The sequence below is a fragment of the Lipotes vexillifer genome, unplaced genomic scaffold (assembly GCF_000442215.2).
Source record: "Lipotes vexillifer unplaced genomic scaffold, Lipotes_vexillifer_v1.1 scaffold555, whole genome shotgun sequence".
NCBI classification, from domain to species: Eukaryota; Metazoa; Chordata; class Mammalia; order Artiodactyla; family Lipotidae; genus Lipotes; species Lipotes vexillifer.
This window is the reverse complement of record NW_006772693.1, coordinates 467,097-489,831: the sequence shown is the minus strand read 5'-3', so window position 1 is coordinate 489,831 and position 22,735 is coordinate 467,097. Positions and strand designations below refer to the sequence as shown.

General features: G+C 37.3%; 1 protein-coding gene across 1 annotated transcript in view; it reads right to left on the bottom strand.

Annotated features, from left to right (window-relative positions):
• Positions 1 to 22,735, bottom strand: part of DNAH7 (dynein axonemal heavy chain 7) — a 253,806-nt gene that overhangs the window by 211,284 nt on the left and 19,787 nt on the right. The window contains exons 3-9 of the mRNA XM_007447818.1: positions 22,383 to 22,445; positions 19,484 to 19,592; positions 18,603 to 18,750; positions 10,202 to 10,289; positions 8,972 to 9,152; positions 7,174 to 7,249; positions 5,438 to 5,563 (exon numbers count right to left, since the gene is read on the bottom strand). Of these exons, the coding sequence (XP_007447880.1) occupies positions 5,438 to 5,563; positions 7,174 to 7,249; positions 8,972 to 9,152; positions 10,202 to 10,289; positions 18,603 to 18,750; positions 19,484 to 19,592; positions 22,383 to 22,445 (791 nt within the window). The remainder of the gene's footprint in view (positions 1 to 5,437; positions 5,564 to 7,173; positions 7,250 to 8,971; positions 9,153 to 10,201; positions 10,290 to 18,602; positions 18,751 to 19,483; positions 19,593 to 22,382; positions 22,446 to 22,735) is intronic.

The following is a 22,735-nucleotide window of genomic DNA, read 5'->3' as shown; positions in this document are numbered from 1 at the left end:
CAGCAGGAACACAATCTGATATTATGAAACTGTGCTGTGCAGTAGAAGAAGGATGTAATAACTGAAATTTGATGGTTAGGTTAGACTGATTTTTGCTTTCAAACTGGAACAATTAAAACAGGAAAAGAGGCAGGGCTCAAAACTTACAGGGTCCACTCCTCCTAATATAAAAATTCCACCCTTTCTGAAAAGAGAGCAACCCTGGATATTGGAGAGCCATGAAGTGAGGGAGTTCTCACACCTAATTAAGACCCAGTGTATAAAAATCTTTTGAACCTGTCTGGTTTTGATTTTTTCAGAAAACACAGTGCTTACTCCAGCCAAGAGTTTTCAATTCTGACTACAACACTATGATCTTTGTTATATACACGCTTTAGTCAGTTAAGAAGTTTCTCTGGCAGATTAAAGTGAAAGAACAATGCTACTTATTAGTACCATTGTATTAGTCACCTCAATTTAACTACAGATTTCTTCCCTATTAGAGAAATCGCTATTTAATTTCCGCATGATTAAATGATTTCTATGTTATCTGAAAGATAGGAAACACTATTAAAAACATCACCTTTAATTTTTACTTAAAAACCAGTGTAAAATACTGGTTAGTAGACAAAACACGTTTCACATCTATTTATATTCCTTTCAAAAGTCCATCTCTTAGGTTACCATGAGGTTAGTACATGACATCAGTGATACATTAGGCACAAAGTAGGTATAACCATTGCTGGAGAATCTTTGGTAATGCGTTATTCTGGGCAACTGAGCAGTATACAGCAATGTTTTAAATAAAATACTTTTAAAATGTAGCATGACAAGGCTTCCCCGGTGGCGCAGTGGTTGAGAGTCCCCCTGCCGATGCAGGGGACACGGGTTCGTGCCGCGGTCTGGGAAGATCCCACGTGCCGCGGAGTGGCTGGGCCCGTGAGCCATGGCCGCTGAGCCTGCGCGTCTGGAGCCTGTGCTCCGCAACGGGAGAGGCCACAACGGTGAGAGGCCCGCGTATCGCAAAAAAAAAAAAAAAAAAAAAAAATGTAGCATGACAGCACATACTAAACATAATCTGCTCTCTTTGTGCTTCTTGGTCAACATTTTCAACATGACTTTATGTTTCAAAGCTGTAGCTATCAATCAGGGTACAGGTGCATGCTGTGTGAAGCAGCACTGAAGGAGAGCAGTTGCTAGGGCAGGAGCACCTAGAATTCACTTTGCCGCTGAGCAACCAGACCAGTTTTCCCTGCACTTCGGCAGTGTTTGATTTAGAGACAATTCTAAGCACAGGCCACCCACCTTTCATGTTTTGAGATTGATAGGCCTTTATAGAAGTTTTACAGAACTTTCTCATGAAATCTCTGCTGATAACATTCCCTGTTTGGTCAATAGGCTGAATTGTTAAGAAGATGGGAAAAATACCACCAGACACCGGTCCTACTTTCTCAGGACGATTCCTACAATCATCTGGCAGTAGAACAACAGTTGGTTTTTTGGTTGTTGTTTTTTTTTTTGCGGTACGCGGGCCTCCCACTGTTGTGGCCTCTCCCGTTGCGGAGCACAGGCTCCGGCCGCGCAGGCTCAGCGGCCATGGCTCACGGGCCCAGCCGCTCCGCGGCACGTGGGATCCTCCCGGACCGGGGCACGAGCCCGTGTCCCCTGCATCGGCAGGCGGACTCTCAACCACTGCGCCACCAGGGAGGCCCCAGAACAACAGTTTTAACCACTGGTAAAAGACTACAGGAAGAGTCAGGAAAAAGATCACTCAACCAAATAACAGCCCCAAATCATCCAGACTGTGAACCTCAGGTTCTCCTCTGAACTCTTCCTACCCCTTACCTGCAGCATGCAAGCGGACGTCAATTTCGGGAGACTCAGCTGTCAGTCATGGATCCCTCCCACCTGCCACTTGATGCTCATCACAGTCTGAAACCCCCACCTTGATCTTTGGATCCATCACTGATTTCAGGCAGAGGGACTTGAACAGTCCTGGCCCAACACTCTAGACTCAACACCAAGTCAGTCTTTGATTTTGATCTCTGGTTCTCAAAGCTAATCTCACGTCTCACGGGGCCCAAGTTGCCCCTTAAATCCCACTCCAAGTGCCTACATTTCTTGCTTGCTCCATGAATTTAGAAACAAGTTCTGTTCTTGCCAGTTCTCCTTCATTACATCAAAGGAGCACACTCTAGGCAGTGCTCTGCACTCGCTTTCTTCACTTACTAATACATCCTAGAGAACATTCCATATTAGCACGGTGATACTGTTCTCATTCATATTTCATAGCTGTGTAATAATATTCCATTGTGTGAATGTACCATCACTCATTGAACCAGTCCACTATCCATGGTTACTTGGTTGTTTCCAGGCTAATCCTCTTAACAAATGGCACAATAAAGAACCCTGAATCTCGATCACTTCCTGTATTTTCATGTGTATCTCTACACTATTTCCCAGAAACGAGACTGCTGGATTCAAGTGTAAATGAATTTTTAATTTTGATAGATATGACTGGATTCCCTTCAAAAGCATGCCCATTTCTCCAATCTTCACCAACAAAGTATGATGTCAGTATTTTGGAATTTTGTCAATTCCATAGGAAATATAATGATATCCCAGTGTAGTTTTTACTTCAATCTCTTTGCATTTTTCTTATTATGAGTTAAGCATCTTTTTAATACGTTTGAGATTAAGTTGTATCCTCTCTGAGTACTGTACAGTAAATGAATCCACAGTGTTCTAGAAGTATTTTCTTGGACTCGCCTTGATCAAATCATGAATTTCAAAAGTTGTTCTTTATCTTATTTTCTTAAGACATCCTATTTATACTGTAATATATATCCTATGATAATTTCCATACTCATATATACACTGTATATACATGGGTCCCCAACATACACCATTTTTCAAGCAAAAATACCTGTGTGCTATGTAGGTTTTTGACTGCATACTAAATGCCATCTCTGACATTAAGTGGGTTCTGTAAGTATAAATACTGAATGACATGAATTTGCACATTTCCATCTAGAGAGCATCCCCATTCGTAGAGGTGTCCCTATACATGCATTTTAGAGTCATTCAGATGGTTTTTTTGTATCACCATCCCCCAACCCACAGCCATACATAGAGATGTCCTGTACCTTCAAGACCTGCTGAGATTCAGGGCAAATGGCTGCTAAGCCAGAGTAAGGATGCCCTGTGTGTTCAATGCTGGCTTCTCCTCAGAGGGGCAGCACTTGGGTCTGCCCATCCCACTCTTAATATTCACACAGAGAGTAAAAACAACTTACGCCGGCAAAGGCAACATAGGAGTTGATGGGGCTCTCTTCCCACCCACCGACTGCAAAGCTTCTTTCTCATTTGTCTTTACCCTGGAAGCTCTGAGGTTTGCTTCAGCTGCTGCAACTAACACCTCTGCCACCACATCCCCGGACACTAATTTTGGACATATCTACTATTTACTGTTTTCTTATCTCGGCTTTGTTACTTTTTCTTCTTCCCCTTCCTCCTTTCATTTTCTTGTCTCTTGCCTCCTGACATTGTACAATAGACAAAGTCTAGCCCTTTATGAACAATATTAGGCAATGGTGCTCATCCTCCAGCATCCAGCCCAGTGTGTTCTAGCAGTTCCATGTATGAATAGATATTAAAAAAATAAAAAACACTGTGGTGGTGCTTTGAAAATTAAATGTACTACTGCACGTAAACATCCTTTGTGAAAGTGATATACTGTATTGTAGGATCTCATCACTGCAGACAAAATTAGATCATGGGCCTTGTCAGGGAGAGATATTTGAGTCTCAATACCCAAAAGAAACAAAATGAGAAAAGCATGGGGCAGGGGGATGGCCTCTTCCTGTAAGACAAATTCAAGAAGACAAAGAAATCCACATTATACAATGGAAAGTTGAAAGGATGTGCTTTCTAGGAGTAAACAGTCTCATTGACGAAAGCCAGTTTTATGCTATGTATGTATATACACCTATGTGGATATACATATATATTTGGCTACGTGAGCACAAAGAAAAATATGGGAAGATGCCCCACTAATGGTTATCATGTCTTTGGCTGGGTTGGTAGAAAGAAGGGCACATTCAAGGAAAAGAAAGGCCAGGCTGGTGGGAGTCAGGCAAAGTAAAGAAAAAATGGCTGCACTTAAAAAGTGTATATGATCACACTTGTGTAATCATATTAATTACATATGTATCTGTGTAAAGAAATTACATTAAAATTTGTTTAAAAAAGGAAGGAAGGGAGAGAGGGATGGAGTGAGGGAGGAGAGAGGCCTTAGACACCACAAACCCACACTCATCTCACAGGTGGGAACTGGAGAGCCTCTGATGGGAGGGTGGCAGAGCTGGGGCGATTCTGGATGGCTTGGCTTCCTGAAGCAGGACTGGGAGTAGGGTTAGGGTTAGGTGCTCCTGGGCACTAAGGATCCCAATTCCGGAAGGAGCTCAGAGAAGTTGGTTGGTGAGGCCTCCCTAGTGTATGTGTAGAGGGGTGCTTTCCAGAGCAGAGACAACAGCTGTGCTTCTGAAGCACCCAAAGCTCTTAGCTTTCCCTTTGCTGGTCTGCAGGAGGCGAGAAAATGTTCTCATTATTGTGTCCTCAGGACAATACCTGCAATTAAGAACCAGGAGACCCTGGAGAACAGATTGCATGTAAACTGGGGCTTTGGCTGGGAGGGTAAGAAAAGGCTCATGGGACCACCTTGGAGGCCAGGCTGCCATGTCGTCTATCACGAGACAGGGATCCATTCAGGTTTTGAGAGGGCTTCTTTAAGAAAAATGATATAAATCTGTATTACTTCTGCATATTTTAGAAATAGGTTATGTCCACGTGTGCCTATTGCTAGGATGCCCCCTCAGTGCCTTGGAAGGGGTGGCACAAGGGAGGGAATATGAAGCTGGAGCTTCTCAACTGCGAGGTAAACTGTCCTCAGCCCTAGGGCCAAGGTCTGTAACTCCAAAGTGCCCAGCAGCCTTCACATCCAGCTCTGCACCTTTCGCACCATGACGACGCCCACAAGGAGATGCATGATCCCCAAGAGTCGCCCAGAAACTTCACCTCATGCTAATCACATGGGCAGTATTACCTCGGTTTCTAAACAATATAGATGACTGTAGCAGCTAATGTTCTGTGGGCTTTAAAACGAAGCATGGCGATTCAGCCCCTTAACTGTGATTACCCCTTAAAGTATATATGGTAACCTGGCGGGGGTGGGGAAGGGAGAACTGGATAAGACATAATGGCAACGCTCACTTTTACCCTATACACTTCTATATTATTTAAAACCATGCTTACTTAGGTTAGATTTGTAATTATTTTTAAAATTTATAGTTAAAATAGTACAAGAAAAAATTAAGATGTAATAACTTTCATCTCTCTTAAACAAAACAAACAACAACAACAACAACAACAAAACCTCAGAAAGGCCAGAAATACTTACTTAAAAGTACTGTGCCACAAATCTAGCACCGCCAACATTGTAGGGTTCATTGCATTCAAGTGATCCCTAATATAACTGCTTGCAGCTAAAAAAGATTTCCTCCAAGGTTTTGGAAGAATTTCCATTCTGAAAGCAAAGAGAAAATAGTCATCTGCTTTAAAAATCAGAAAGTCTTATAAAAGTCAAAGTAGTTTTTGAGTAATCATTTGATTTGAGTAATAATTTTTTGAGTTTAATTTGAATTAAAAATAGGATTTATCCCTCATGGTAATAACAAAACATGTAATTATGTTTTAAAGTATATAAAAGTCATACTCTTTGTGGTTTAGTATAATTTTTAACTAATGCAGATAAAATTAGATTTGAATTTCTATCACATAAGGCAATTGTTTTTCTCTAAATGCTTGATGTGATGGAGTCCACAAATAACTAATAGTGATCAAACAGGAAGAGGAGCCAGCTACGTTTTATATATATCTTAAAAGATTTCTTTTTTAAGGCAACATTTAAACATTTTATGTCCCTATTGTTTTTAAAACATTTTAAGAATATACTCCAGCCTGGAAATCTTCTTGAACTTCACCTCTGACTGTGTAAAGGTCACTTACAAAATCATAAACACTAACATTCTATTTAAAGATATTTATTCTCTAACTCCTCCGACTTGACTAATCATCTTTTTTATACTAAAGATGTGCCATCTTCATCTTTCAGAGTATATTTAAACATTTACATTTTATGTCAGTAAATTTTTTTTATTCTCATTGATTTTAAATACTTAGTCTTGTTTTAATATATAGTAAAGTTAATTCAGTTTTTCATTTGTGGTCATATCACCTTTACAATTACAAAGGATAGTTTTTGTCTATCCCTGGGAGAAAAGCTGTTCTCCATAGAAGATACATTGACTTTTTTTTTTTTAGTTGTTAAGAGAAACAATTTGGGGCACTTTTAAATGATACAAAAGAAACAAAGTAAAACTGAAGTGGTTACTTAATCATATACGTTCTATTCTTCAAACTATTTAAGTGATGTATTCCTAAATGTTATTTTAGGGAAAATATATAGCAAGTGGATTTTCCCATATGTGTTCTATATTTTAATCCATGTAATATATTCTGTGTTTGCATATTTTCTGCAACATTCCCACTGTGTTTTGGGGCATTCAAATTGCCTTCAAGCTTTCATGTCCCTAATACATCTAAAGCCTGTGCTTGGAGCTGTGGAGTTAAAAGATCTGTATCAAGGTCTTTCACCAGAGCACTTATGTTTTGTTTTGTTTTTTTTTTTTTGCTGTACGCGGGCCTCTCACTGCTGTGGCCTCTCCCGTTGCGGAGCACAAGCTCCAGACGCGCAGGCTCAGCGGCCATGGCTCACGGGCCCAGCCGCTCCGCGGCATGTGGGATCCTCCCGGACCGGGGCACGAACCCGCGTCCCCTGCATCGGCAGGCGGACTCTCAACCACTGCGCCACCAGGGAAGCCCCGAGCACTTATGTTTTAACCACATAGGCATCCATCTGTCAGGGTGTGTTCGCCTACCCATCTATCCATCAATTTGTAAACGTAACATGTTAGGGCTTAAATACATAAACAAAGATAGTATGATCAGTTGTATATATGCAGTACACAAATTATAAACATATATATGAGAAAATATAACCAGTGTATAAATACATCCACATACAGAGAAATGATTGCAAAAAATCAATATTCTTAGTGAAACCTGATTGCTTACTCAGCACGATGGGGTGGAAGTTCTTCTACCTTTCTGTCATCTTCCTTTTCTCTAGGATCTTTTAAAACAAAATCAACTAAAAGAAAATTGAAAAGTTCTGATCAACAACCTTATAGTAATTATAGTATTTCCCAAGCAATTGCAAAACTAATTCCTTTAAAATTGTTTACATTAAGTTTTTTTAAATAATCGGCAATTTGTGCATTTATAAACACAATTTTAAAATTTTTATGAGAAAATCTATGATGTCTGTGTCTTTGAGAATATATATACCCTTTCTTAACAATGTTCCTGTTCTTTCATTAGAAAATCATTGCTCTTAATACTATTGATACATTTTCCTTTTTAGCTCTTCCACCAAAATTGTTCTTGTTGAATTGAAGGTCAACAATACAGAGTAGCAGTAGTTTCCCTTCACTGAGGAAAGACACATATTGCTTTGCTGTTCCCTTTTCAACCGCTTAAGAGCATAGAACTACCTTGTTATGAAATCAGTAAAGTGAGCTACTTCTGCCTCTGCAGTCTTTAGTTCAGTTAATTCTAACTTTCTTGCTTTTCTTTGAAGATGTGCTTTCTAAAATGCAAATGTTTTTATCCCTCTGCCTAAAATCCTTCAGTGACTCTCCTTTACCTTCAAATGCTTAAAAGAAAGCATGTAAGGCCCTTAGTATTCTATCTCCTTCCCAAAATGCACCCTCTTCTTTGGCCATCAGAGCTGCTTGCAAGGTTGGAAGAGCCTTTCGCTCTTGTCTGCCATCATTCCCACCATTTCCTGGAGCATGCCTGTTCCCTAGTATGTATATGTTCATCCTTCACAACTCAGTTCAGGTGCCGCAGAGTCCTTCCTCACAAGTCAGGCATGACCTCTTCTCCCTTAGACCATGTTCTCGATTTCTCTCCTCATTGTACTTGCTACTTTGCTTTACAATTTAGTGATTTGTCTATGACCCTCATTACACTATGAACTCTTTGGGGGCAAGGATATGGCTCTTTATCAAAACACTCAATAGGAGTCTTCAATGCAGTGAATGCCCTCCTCCCTGAAGGGTCCCGCAACCATTTCAAAGCAGTATGATTTCTCCAACTTTGAGATAATAGCATCAGTTATACCAGGCTTACTATCACAACCAATCGGAGAACCTTTTCTTAAAGCACAGATTTGAAAGACTGCCTCCAGAGATTTTAATTCAGATGGGTCCGGAAATGAGTACTTTTTAAATGGCTCTGATAATGTCAGTCTTAGAGTCTATCGGTCTATACCACGAGTCAGCAAACTTTCACATAAAGGGCCAGACTGCAAGTATTTTCAACTCTGTGAGCAACAAGGTCTCTATCACAACTACTCAACAATCTCTTATGGTGCAAAAGCAGCTATAGATAATATGCAAATGAATGTGTATCTGTGTTTAATAAAACTTTATTCACAAAAACAGGCAGTGGGCCAGATTGGGCCTATGAGCTGTAGTTTGCCAACCTCTGGTCCATAGCAGTAGTTTTGTAATTAATCACACTCTATGATATCAGTAATATTAATATTAGTTAATTAACATTTTAAAATTTGTTTCAGTTATGTCCTTTGTTTAGGGGATATATCCCTACAAATAGAAAGACGGTTTTAAAATTTTTTGCTATATTTTATTAATGAAATTTGCCTGAGATCTTAAGCAATGTAACCACAATACAAGAAACAGCCTAATAAATATAATAAATAGTTTCAAAGATAGGTGTTAACTTTAAATTTTTTTAAATTTATCTTTAATAAGACGCATTCAAATTAGAAAGAGAAATACTGATTTACCTATGGATTTTTTTACACTAAGAAAATAATCTTCTCTCATTTCATCAGATAATGCAAGTATGCTGTTAGGGAGGACCTTCAGATGTTGGGGGACTAAATTCAATACATGCTCCAGCCAAGAATCTTCCATTGGAGCTACATGGTCCGTATCAATTCCATGGTGGATATAATAGTAATATCTCTACAGAAAAGATAATGAGAAATGGAGATGGGTTTAGTACTATAATAAAAGAAGTATTTATCAAAACTAAAAACCACTGAGCAAAATTAAAGTTTTAGTAGAACAAAGTATTTACAAATCATAAAAAATTATTTTTTGTAATTCATATTGGCATTATTTGAGCTCTACTAAATTGAAAATAAAACTTTAAAAAAAACTTTTATTTCATGAAAATTAAAACTCTTACCTTAATTCATAACTACACTCTAAAACTTGAAGTTACATTACTAAATATATGATGTACTAAACAGAACTCATATATGTGGAGGTAGAATTTAGTGTTCTATAAATGTGTGAAAATTTAGTATGTTAGTTTTTGTCCTTGTGTTATTGATAATCAGAAATAGATCTTAAAAGCTGTACGGGAATCACTATCCCTATTCATTAATCTCAGAAATATTATCCAACAGGACTTACAAAATTTCCAATTGACCTGTTAATATTTCATGCCATAATTTTACAGACGTTGTTAAATGTGTACACAAAAAATTCATTTTAAGACATGATAGTATTTCTCTAACAATGGACATTTAACGTCAATATATTTTCCCAAGTTTTTACATGTCACTTATCAGAAAAAAATTTAAACATCAAAAAATACTTTCAAATTAGCAATGTTAAAGTCTTCGATATTTGCTTTTAAAAAATTCTATATTTGAAATCATTGAATTACTTTTTTCTAAAGTAAGTTAATAGGCTCTGTGAAGTGTACATTATGTAATTAAAATAATTTCTCATAGAATAAAGACATGTAAAAGCTATACATGACTGAGGCTAGCTTTAACATAGGGAGCAGGGAGACTTGAGATTCTCTGACTGTGGTCTTAGGAAACGAGGGGAAGAATGATTTCCTCCGTTAATCCAATACAGCAATTTTATGGAACTTCATCTTTACTCCTACATCCAAGTATTTGCACAGGAAGGAGCACAGAATAAACTCAAAGGCACAAGGGCACCTTCGAGTGCTTCCTTTACTTTCAATTATACTGACAAAAGAAATAGCTTGTTACCAAGATGTCTTTCTCTATTGCAGAAGTGGTTAGTTTTGGCAATGTGCTTTCATCCAGAGTAGCTGAGTCTAAGACAGCATCTTGTTGCCTAAGAAAATGATAAACACACTATTCAAATGTATATAAATGGCAGTTAGAACATAAATCAATAGATTTATCTGTCAGACTGTCTTCTATAAAATAAGAAAAAAAGGCATTGTGGAACATTTTTAAAATAGTAAACATATTTATTTGGTACCGTATTCCTCCCAGAATACCTTCTCTCTTTATTCAGAGGCAGTTTTATTGGAAGTGATTTGAAAGATCTAATTCAGAGGCCACATCTTTTTGATAGGCTTTATTCATTCTTGCTCATTGCTCCAAAATCATCTCTCTTCTCTGAACTTTTATAGGAATGTTCTTGCATTATTCCTAAAACATGTATGGTTATTTATAAATATGATGTTTAGAAGAGCACCGATGGAAAAGACTCTAAATGTAGTTTTGCCAAAGACACAGATATATTCTTCAAAAGACCATTTCTCAGATTTCTAGGAACACATATTAGAAGTTAGCAACAAGTGACACAGAAGCTCATATGCTTCTATGTTCTTATTATTGGCTAACTGTTCATATAATACTATAATGTTTCTAGGTATAATTCAATTCAAAACCTGTATCAGATATGAGCCACATTTTGTGACTTCCTCTGGGGCTCAGTGTGTGAAAAGTTCACATCTTCAGGAAAATAAGTTGTTCTGTGATACCTTTAACCTCTTTATCATTGAATGTATCATGCTCCAGGTCCCAACTTCATCGGGATGGATACAGGTTAGTGATGCTGTGTAATAAAATACTTCTTCCCACTAACTGTCCAGTGAGTGGAGACTGGAGGTTTATTGAATATCTGTCTGAGATATCATACCAAAGTAGGTACCCAGAATGGATCTTCTGATTTAGTTTTTTACAAATCTAGGAATCTACTATCATGTGAACTTTAGACTTATTTTTTTCAACTAAATGGACCAGAGAAGAGAGGCAAGGCAATGTCTCAGGAATGTCTCAGGTAATATCTCAGTTTAATTCAGTACATAGTAGGTGCTCAATAAACATTTATCAACTGAGGAATAAGCATATGAGAGGAATGGTGGAAGATCTTCAGGGTATTCTGTGGCTGGAAAGAGAAGGGTTATTTTAACTGCAAAAGTAATCATCTCGTTATTTTGGTATTTGTACAGTAATAAGGTACTAATGACAGTAACGTACTTCAGGAATCAGGACATCTGGGTTCAGATTCTGCCACTATAAAGTATATGACCTTAATAAATGGATTGTTGTTTTTTTTGTTTTTTAATGGCAGAAATGCTTATCCTATCTACTTTGCTGAATCCTGACACTCAAACTTCATCCTCTGTGTGAGTAATGTGGACCTAGAAGGATGCAGCAAGGTCAGGAGAGGTGAAGAGGAAGGAGGTTAGGGGCTATAGGAGAGGCTGCAGAAGTTCTTGCAGTCAGAATGAAGATCCTTTCAGCTCTAAAACTCTATAATTCTATTGTTCTGTGGCCGCAGGCAAAGATTCTGCTGCTAGGAACAATAATAGAAGCTTTCTCTAATCCTCACACCTACTGTTACAGGAGACAATGACATAATTATCCCCACTGCACAGATGAAGAAACAATGCCAGAGACATTAAATAACTTCCCTTTCATCACATTGTTAATTAAATACAAAAACAAGGATTTGCCCATCCATATGTGCTTCGAAACTGCCATGCTCTTTCCATCAAAGCAACATTCCATTCAGAAATAAATCAATCAATACTGGAGACGCTTTACCTGTTAAAGAGAAAATATGATGTACTTTATTTCTCAAAACTGAAAGAACTGTATTGGTATTTTTTCTCTTTATCAATAGAGATTTTTGGTTCAAGATGGTGACATAAACATCCTTTTTTTCAAGTTTTCCTATGAAAATGGTAATAATTTTAACCCAGGACTGTAAAGCAACTAGAGGGTCATCAGCTGAGTAGATACTTCAACAAATTTTTGGAACATGAAAAGAAGATAAAGAACAGATGAAACAACTGAGAACACCACAGACCGTAACTCATGCAGGAAGGAAACCAATCTGCCTAGGAGACCCCTAGAAAAGGCTCTCGTCTTACAATCAACAGTTACCAAGGGAGGAAACGTATAGGAAGGCTGACAGCAAGGAAATTATCTGAGCAACTTTATGCCAGCAAATTAGACAACTCAGGGGACTTCTCTGGTGGTACAGTGGTTAAGAATCCACCTGCCAACGCAGGGAACACGGGTTAGAGCCCTGGTCCGGGAAGATCCCACATGCCGCAGAGCAACTAAGCCCGAGCACCACAACTACTGAGCCTGTGCTCCAGAGCCCGCGAGCCACAACTACTGAGCCCACGTGCTACAACTACTGAAGCCTGCGCACCTAGAGCCCATGCTCTGCAACAAGAGGAGCCACCGCAACAAAGAGTAGCCCCCACTTGCCGCAACTAGAGAAAGCCCGTGCACAGCAACGAAGACCCAACACAGCCATAAATAAATAAATAAATAAATAAATAAATAAATATTTTTTTAAAAAATTAGACAACTTAAATGAAAAGAACATATTCCTAAAAGGTAAAAAAGTACCAAACATGCCTCAAGAAGAAATAGAAAATATGAAGAGATCTATATCAATAAACTAATTGAATTAGTAAGTAATAATCTTTCCACAAAGAAAAGTTCAGGTCCAGATGGCCTCACTAATAAATTCTATCAAACAAGTAAGGAAGAAACAACACCAATTCTACACAAATTCATTTGGAAAACAGAGGAGGTGGAAACACTTAACTCATTTTATGAGGCAGTAGTACCCCGATACCAAAGCCAGACAAAAACATCACAAGAAAAGTACAGTCCCATATCATTCATTAATGTAGATTTGAAAATCCTTAAAATTTTAACAAATCCATTATGTATATTACATATACATAATGACTAAGTGAGAGGAATGCAAGGTTTAACATATGAAGATCATTTAATGTAATATGCCATATTTTAAAAGGACAAAAATCAAATGATCATCTCAATGGACACTGAAAAAGCATCTGACAGAAATCCAGCACCCACTCATGACGAAACCTCTCAACAAACTAGGAAAAGAAGGGAACTTCATTAATCTAATAAAGAATATCTTAAAAACCTACAACTAACATCCTACATAAATGTGAAAGACTGAACGCTTTCCCAATAAGACTGGGAATTTCACTATCACCAGTTCTATTCAACAATGTACTGGGGCTTCCCTGGTGGCACAGTGGTTGAGAGTCCGCCTGCCGATGCAGGAGACGCAGTTCGTGCCCTGGTCCGGGAAGATCCCACATGCCGCGGAGCGGCTGGGCCCGTGAGCCATGGCCGCTGAGCCTGCGCGTCCAGAGCCTGTGCTCCGCAACGGGAGAGGCCACAACAGTGAGAGGCACGTGTACCGCAAAAAAAAAAAAAAAAAGTAAAAGAAATACAATGTACTGAAGGACCCAACAAGTGTAAAATGGAAAGAGAGAGAGATGAAAAGCATCTAAATTGAAAATGAAGACATAAATCTATTATTTGCAGACAACATGACTGATATGTAGGAAATTCTAAGGAATCTTTTAAAAAGCTCCAGAACTAGTAAGCACGTTTAGTAAGGTCTTATGATATAAAATTAACAAGCAAAAACTCAATAGATTCTTCTATATACTGAGAAAGAACAATCAGAAAATGAAATTACATATTTTCATTCACATCAAAAAGAAAAATACTCAAGAATAATATTTTTAAAGTCTAAGACTTGTACATTAAAAATACAAGACACTAATGAGAGCAATTAAAGAAAATTTAATTTAATGGAGAGAAATAACATGTTCATGGACTGGAAGGCTCAACATTATTGAAATGGCAATTCTCTCAAAATTGATTTATAGTTTCAATGCATTGTCTACTATATCTCAGTAAGCTTTTTCTTTCTTTTCTTCTTTTTTTGCAGAAACTGACAAGCTGATCTTAAAGTGTAGTATATGAAAATGCAAAAAACCTAGAATAGCCAAAACAATTTTGAAAAAGAAGGATAAATTTTGTGGAATTAAACTACCTGATTTCAAAACTTAATATAAAGCTACATGACAAGTGGTGTAAATACAGACACATAGGTAAATGGAAGAGAAATAGAACCCTATATATGGTCAAATGATTTTGGACAAAGATGCCCAGGTAATTCAATGAAAAATGTCTTTTCACCAAATGGGGCTGAAACATTTGGATATCTATATGCAAAAAAATGAACCTTAACCCTTACCTCATAACACAGATACCTCATTGAAATAAAGCATGCACATAAATGTAAGAGCTAAAACTAAAACTAGAGCTAAGCTAAAACTTCTAAGAAAACATAAGAGAAAATATTTATGATCTTGTGATAGGAAAAGTTTCTTGGATATGACTCCAAAAGCATGAACAATAAAAAAAAATTGGTAAGTTGAGCTTCATCAAAATTTAAAACTTTTGCTTTTCATAAAATGCCAGGAAGGAAATTGAAAGATAAGCCACAGACTGGGAGAAAATACTTGCAAAAGATATATCTGATAAAGAACTTGCATAGAAAATATATAAAAAACTCTTACAAGGCAATAATAAGACAAACAACCCAATTTTTTTAAATGGGCAATAGGTTTAAGTTGACAGTTCCCCAAAGAAATTATGTGAATGACAAACAACTACAAAAAAGATGTCCATCGTTATTAGTCATTAGAGACATACAACCTAAAGCCATGCTAAGATACGACAACACATTTACTAGAATGGCTAGAATGACAAAACACAACAAAAGACAAAGTGTGGGCAAGAATGTAGAGAAACTAGAAACTTCTTTATACATTCCTGTGGGAATGTAAAATAGTATGATGATTTGGAAAACAGCTTAGGAATGTCTTAAAAATTTAAACATACACCTACTACACTACCCAGAATTTCTATAAATAGGTATCTATGCAAGAGAAGTGAAAACAGATGTCCACAAAAAGACCAGCATGCAAAGCTCATAGCAGCATCATTCATAATAGCCCCAAATAAGAAACAGTAAACAAGATGGATTTCAAAAACATACATACTGTATGATTCCATTTATGTGAAATTGTAGAAAAGATAAAGCTATAGAGACAAAAAGCAGATCAATGATTGCCTGGGGCAACCAGTGGTAGAAAGGATTAACTGAGACGGCAAAAGGGAACTTGTAGATGACAGAAGTATTCTAAAACTGGATTTTGGTGAAGGTTGCGCAACTACAGAAATTTACTAAAATTCATTCAATTGTACATTTTTAACGTGGATGAATGTAATGGTATGTAAATTATATCTCGCTAAATCTGTTTTTTTACAGACTATATAGAAGGCTTTGAAAAGACAAACTGACAGTACAAACAGATTGCAAACAAAGAAGTAACAAATAAAGTAACAAAGCCTTCTCATCAACAATAATATATGCCATCATGTGGCTATAGATAATACTGTATCATGTAATTGACATTTGCTGAGAGTAGAACTTAAGGGTTCTCACACACACAAAAAAAAGGTAAATATGTCAGGTGATGGATGTGTTAACTTGATTGCTGGAAATCCTTTCACAATGTGTAAGTATATTAAATCATCACATTTGTACACCTTAAATATATTCTATTTTTATTTGGGGAAAATTGTTAATATTTTTCAATGTTTTCCATATTTGTAGGGGAAAAATTACTATTATCCTTTAACTCTGTAGTGAGCTTACTCATTAATTCAAGAGTAAGGGCAAAATAGTAGCGACCTTTACAAAAAATAAAAGTCTCAACCACTGCGCCACTCGAAGGTCCTTTCATATTATTCAGAGGGAAGATGGATCAAATGAATTTTAAACTTTTAAAAATATAAGTTATTATATGTGGCTTTAAATGCTAGGGTAACCACTAAAAGAATAAAAATATATTTGATAGCTTTTAAGCCAATAGGAATAAAGGGAGAAGAGAGAAAATTCAATTCAATAGAAATAATAAGAAAGATTAAATAAGCAAAGGCAACATACAGTAAATAGAAAATACAAAATAAGAAATATGTAATACCAATAACTACAAATGGGATTAAACATGCTACTGAAGTCCAGAAACTCAAAGATTGAATTTTAATAAGTCCATCCATATAGTGTTTGTTAAAGGTATAACTAAAAATGACATTAAATGATTAAAAGGAGACTGCTGTTTCTTATAACACAGCAGCAAAGATAATCTGAAAAACCTCCCAGTACCATTCTATAAATACTGGATAATATGCCACAAAGCTCCTTTGAATGCATAGCTGAGTTCACAAGAAAAAAAGGAAATACTCAGGAGGGAAAAGATGGAATGACAAGGCAGAGCAACAGCCAACCCCTGAGGCTACGGCTGCCCTTGGGGAGCGAAGCCTTGGACTTTAATGCCCATGTGGGTCAGGAGATGATTCTGTAGGCTGGAGTTAAATGGAGAATTCAAACCCAGACCTCTGTATGAAGCTGAAACCCAAGATGGGCTCTATCCTCAACCAGAGGAGGACCAAAAATGACAGGCACAGGAAAGTTGTATCAAGAAGATCATTTGTTTTGGCCAGGACATTGGGAGAACAAAAAATTGCTTCTATGAGTTTGTAACCAGAGGCCTACCCACCCACGGCTTGGAGTTTTGATTTTACTCCAAGTTCGTGTGTTCTGAGGGCTTAATTGAAGAAAGTGATGTAAGTGGGCCAAGCTGGTAATGTCTAGTGGTGCCTGGCAAAAGCAAACTCCAAACCACTCTCGCAGAGGCACACGCCCACGATCTGACTGCACAGGAGCCCACATATCTGCCATCCCTTTGTCAGCACACAGTGACCACTGCCCTCCCCTCAAGATGCCTATCCAGCCAGTAAGGTGTCACATGGGGATAGTAAAATGGAGCTCTGTGGGTGAGTGACTTACTGTAATGTGTCACTAAATTCTGTTCACCAATGGCAATGTGTGTGCGTTGAGAGTCATGATGAAAGAAAGGGGCTACTGAACAACTAGCGTCAAGCTGTGAAAAAACAGGCAAAGAGGAACTGGTGACTTGCATCTGCATTGCCCTCTGTAAACAGATCTGTACTTTAGACTGGGCAAGCCCTGCCCTGATCACACTGCTGATCATTTCAGCCCAGTTCCTTCCTTTTATACACAAGGAGACCCACAATGCCAGGGAAGTCACCACATCACCTGAACAGACAAGATGGGGAAAAAAATAACTGCCCCAAATCTTCTGCCAGGCAGCATGCCTACAACCAGAATTCCCAGACATTCTGCTCTCTCAACCAACACCAAGTATTCATGTTGGCACCTGATGGAAGAAATGTTCATATACTGAGGTACGGGGAAGTCTTTCTGGCTTATACGTGATTTGGCTTGAACTTCATGCTAACTCAAACAGCCTGTCTTATGGCCCGCCAAACATGCCTTGTACATCTGTTTTAACCATTAAAGAAAAGATTGCATTTAAAAATCTAAATGGAGTGACTGTTTCAGGCATTTAAAATGGAGCCAGGTGGCCATTGTGGATGTGGTTTCAGACATGTTCCTGCATCACTGAGAACTTAAATTTTCTGAACTGTTAGCAAATTCAAGGATACCACCAGTCATGCTCAAAACAGTATCTGCTAGCAGCTGCCAGCTACAACCCCTTGTAACTATGCAACCATTTTGGACCCCAACCAATCCTTACTTAACAAGCATCCTTCCTTCTTGCCAGATCCAATTATAATTCTTGATAAACAACTCATGAAACTAACTGTAACCTTGTAGTTTTTGTCTTTATAAGCCTCCCCCATTTTGTAGTCTGGAGGAACACAAGTCAAGTGCTTATTGTACCTGTATCTCCTAGATTATAGTCCTCAGTTTGGCTTGAATAAAACTCTCTCCTATCCCTATTATAGATTTTTTAATTGATCATTTTCATCAACATACCTTTTCAGCTCATGATATTTAAAAGTGAGACACCTTTAGAGTTAAGCTCAGTCTTTCATTTATACCCTGACCTCATTCCAACAAGGCTTTCAGGCATCCTTAGAGAGGCACAGAATTCTTATAATTTTAGATTAAAAAGTTCCCAGGGGGCTTCCCTGGTGGCGCAGTGGTTGAGAGTCTGCCTACCGATGCAGGGGACACAGGTTCATGCCCCAGTCCGGGAAGATCCCACATGCCGCGGGGCGGCTGGGCCCATGAGCCACGGCCGCTGATCCTGCACGTCCGGAGCCTGTGCTCCGCAACGGGAGAGGCCACAACAGTGAGAGGCCCACGTACCGCAAAAAAAAAAAAAAAAGTTCCCAGGGGCTCTAACGAGGATAACACTGGTTAGCTTATAGAACTTACATAATGACATTAACAAGAGTGCTTCTAAAGTTTTCTCGTTCTTTATGTGGAGATTTGCTCTTTGATTTGGAAGTAGATGGTCCAGCATGACTATCATCAATCTGGTCGAGTAACTTGCCCTTTTTTCCAAAGCGTTCCATGTATTCAGCTTGAATTTTTTTAAAAAAGGCATAAATTAGTCATCTAAAAAGTAAGCTAAAATATTTAAGTGGTTAGAATAAAATGCTGAAGCATGCTTTAAGAAAAAAAACTACATTCTTTAAGTTCTTAAGTAACCATATTTTCTTTCACTACGAGGAAGTTAAACTAACTCTCATTTTATGTCATCATGAGAAACCTTTATTTCAATAATATTCATTAATTTATATTTTGATTAATGTTAATAAACTCAGACTTTCAATTATATTTGCATAGAACCTTCTTAAAATGAAGATTAAAATTATTATAAAAACAGAATATAAAACTATTTCAGAAAATTTAGAACCATGATGAAAAAAATGTTAATATTCAATACAATCTGATAAGTCAAAAATATTAATATAAATAATTTAGAAGTAATGTTTACAACTTATTAAAATCCCCCTTAGAAATAACTTTATTTAGTCTTTGATACAGAGGCAAATTCTGAATACAATAAATCAAAGTTTTATTATAAACATCCCAATTCCTAAAATATCAGCTTTTATAGCATTTACAACAGCCTGAAATAACTAAGAACAGGATTCAATTATTTTCTTAGGGAACACAGCTGGGATAAATTTTTCTACTTTACATAAATATTTCAGTTTACAATTTCTTTGCTCTAATTAACTAAATATTGTGTGATTTTTTTTCTCTAGAAAATGTCCTTGAAGTCTAAGATAGAATATTAGAGTTCTTACCATATGATTGTTGATTTTTAACACTAAACTGCTCTGGAATACCTTCATCCCGCTTTACACTCAAATGGAATGATGGAGCCGCCTGCTGCCACTGGGGCTTTGAACTCACCTGAAATATGAAATTTAGATAGCATTAACAAAACAAGGCCAGGGAAAAAAAACACTTTTTTCATGAAATGCATAAGAATGTATAAACACAGACGTTTTCTCAAACAAATTAGGACATCTGTAAAGAAGGCACAAATACCCAATAGCAAATCTCACTAAAGCCTGTGAATGGCACGGTGTGTGACATCTGGGACACATTACCAAAGGCTCTGCTGCTGGTTTGATGTGGGCACCTGTTACCTAACTGAGGTGTTCATTCCACAGAGTTTACTCACCCACAGACACTGGCAAGTGATTTTTTTAAGCCTTCCATCTTAATTAGAGCCACACTGTGCTGGACTCCAATGCTAATGAGTTTCTCTACATTCCAGCTCCAAAGGATCTTCCTGTTCTCATGGCTTCAGCAGCTCTAGATTACCCTGGCAACTCACAAATTCATTCCATCGTTTAAGGCAGGGGTTATAAATTCTTATATCTACACAGTTCTGGCAGGTATCATGAAAGGAGGAGGAAAGGTAGTGATGATAGCTAACTGGCACTCAGCTTCAGTGTTGGGAAATGTTAGGGGGTGGTGGGGACTGTGGCCAACAGGAGAAAACCTACATCTCCTAAAAAGGCAACAACTAATTAGCTCGAGCCGGTTACTGCGATAACAGAACACAGACCCACTGTTGCTAGAACCTATGTCTCTTCAAGAAACCCAGATGGGTGGGTTTTAAAGTAGCATGTACATACTTTTAAACAATGACTATTGAATATGTGTCTTCCTCTCACATTCAGGCCAACTTGACAGCCCATGCTTGTACTGGCTTTTATTGAATAGTTTTACTCTTCCCAGCCCTTTACTCCTACTTTCAAATAAACTACATGCACAGAAGCCCTTTTTTACAGGCTCTTCTTTCACAGGAAAACAATCTAAGACAATTAATAAGTCAATGCTTTTCCATCCTTCCCTGCCTGCCTTTCCATTCTTCCGCTCTCATCTTGCTTCATAAAGGATTTCAGATTCATGGGTGGGCTATGATTAAGGTGTTCACAAAGGATGGGAATCAGGTCACCAGCTCAGAGGGGTTGGGAGCCACCAGCACTGGGTCACCCTTGATTTCAACAAGGATCACCACCAGAAGCATAAATGTCTGTAATGAAAATCACTCTAGGGCTTAACTACTGCCGGAAGATTTTATCCAAGTACAAACCTTAATATTCAAATGAAAATTGTTTGTTTGTTTCTTTTGTTTGCTTTGGTCAATGGATTTTTTTAAATCTCTTAAAAATATCATCTCCCTTAACACACATGAAACTGAGAAAATGAATGCTGAGAAAATGTAAGATATGTTCAAATACGAACATAAAACCAAGTTTAAATCAGCCAATAAAAGCATTTTAGACTATTATATGCCAATGACAGGAAAGGATTATTATTCAACTCAGCCACTGAATATTGAATCAGGAAATTTTAATTGAGTTTACATCTCTAAACCTATATACTAATAAGACACAACAAACTAAGGGTAATTTTTATTTTTTTCTTTTAAAATTTGTCAAATTTTTAAACAGAAAATGCCTATTCCATTTCAAATCTTGTCTTTTAAGCTAGAAAATTTAAGATAGATTTTGCAGAAGCACAGAAAAGGTGCTATGGCTCAATTCTATAGAATCTGGCATCATTAAAAAAATTTTTCAATTAAAATGTATATTTTGAAATATTCATTTACTTTATCTCAGAATATTAACTCAAGTTTTCTAAGTGAAAAATGTCCTCCACTGTAAAGCAACACAAATTCAATTTTATAGTTTGTTCTCAGCTTTTAAAATATCTTTCAAAAAATAATGCTTTGGATGAAACTTGAGAACATTATGCTAAGTGAAATAAGCCAGACATAAAAAGACAAATACTGTATGATTCCACTTATGAGGTACTTACAGTAGCCAAATACATAGAGACAGAAAGTAGAATGCTGTTGCCATGGACTGACAAGAGGCGGAAACAGGGAATTAGTGTCTAATGGGTACAGAGTTTCCGTTTGGAAAGATGAAGAGCTCTGATGATGGATGGTGGTGATGGCTGTACAACAATATGGATGTACTTAATGTCTATGAACTATAGATTTTAAATGGTTAAAATGATCAATTGTATGTTATGTATATTTTATCACAATTTAAAAAAAAAACAGTGTTTGCACTGAACCCCCACTTAAGCTCAGCTTCCAGCAGTTACAAGAGCAAAACTCAATGGCATTAAATTCAATATAACTACTAAATGATAAAATTTATCACAGTCAAGTATATCTTACCCAGCACTTGTCAACTGAAAATGTCTATTAACTGCCTCTTCCACAGGACAATGACAATTTTTAGTCATAATAATAATAATAATAATAATAAAAAGGACAGCAAGATCTGAAGAATCTTCAAACTTTCAACTCAGAAACTGAGGCTCGGAGAGGTAAGTGACTCCCTCAGATGGCAGGGCCATTAGTGACGAGGATGTAACACAAAGCTTCATCTCCTAATTCCAACACTGCTGTATTTTCTGCTAGACAATCTTGGAAATACTTTTATCCAGAATATTCAGACATACTGTACACACTACTAGGAAATTACAGCTTACACTTACTTTATTAAGATAGTTATTTTTCCTTTCATGTGCACCTCAGAATTTCTCAATCAGAAAATAGTCAAATTGAGCACAAAATTCAAAATCATAAATTCAGTTACTTATTTACAAGTTTGAAACTAGTAAACATTTTTAAAAAGGCAAAAATCCAATGAGAGTCTATAGGTAAATTACCGTAGCCAATTGTGGTAAAATTCTTACTGGTATCTTGGATTTTTCTTTGCTGGATGATTTATCCTGCATTTAAAGAAAGAAAAAGTTTACTCTGTTAATGATAAAATTGATTCATTCAACCAAATTTTACAGAGGATCTAAAGTAAAGCACTTAGTATTCAAAATATTTAAAGACATACTCTACTACTTTTTTTAAAAAATTTATTTATTTTTGGCTGCATTGGGTTTTTGCTGCTGTGCACGGGCTTTCTCTAGTTGCGGTGAGTGGGGGCTACTCTTCTTTGTGGTGCGCAGGCTTCTCACTGTGGTGGCTTCTCTTGTTGCGAAGCACGGGCTCTAGGAGCATGGGCTTC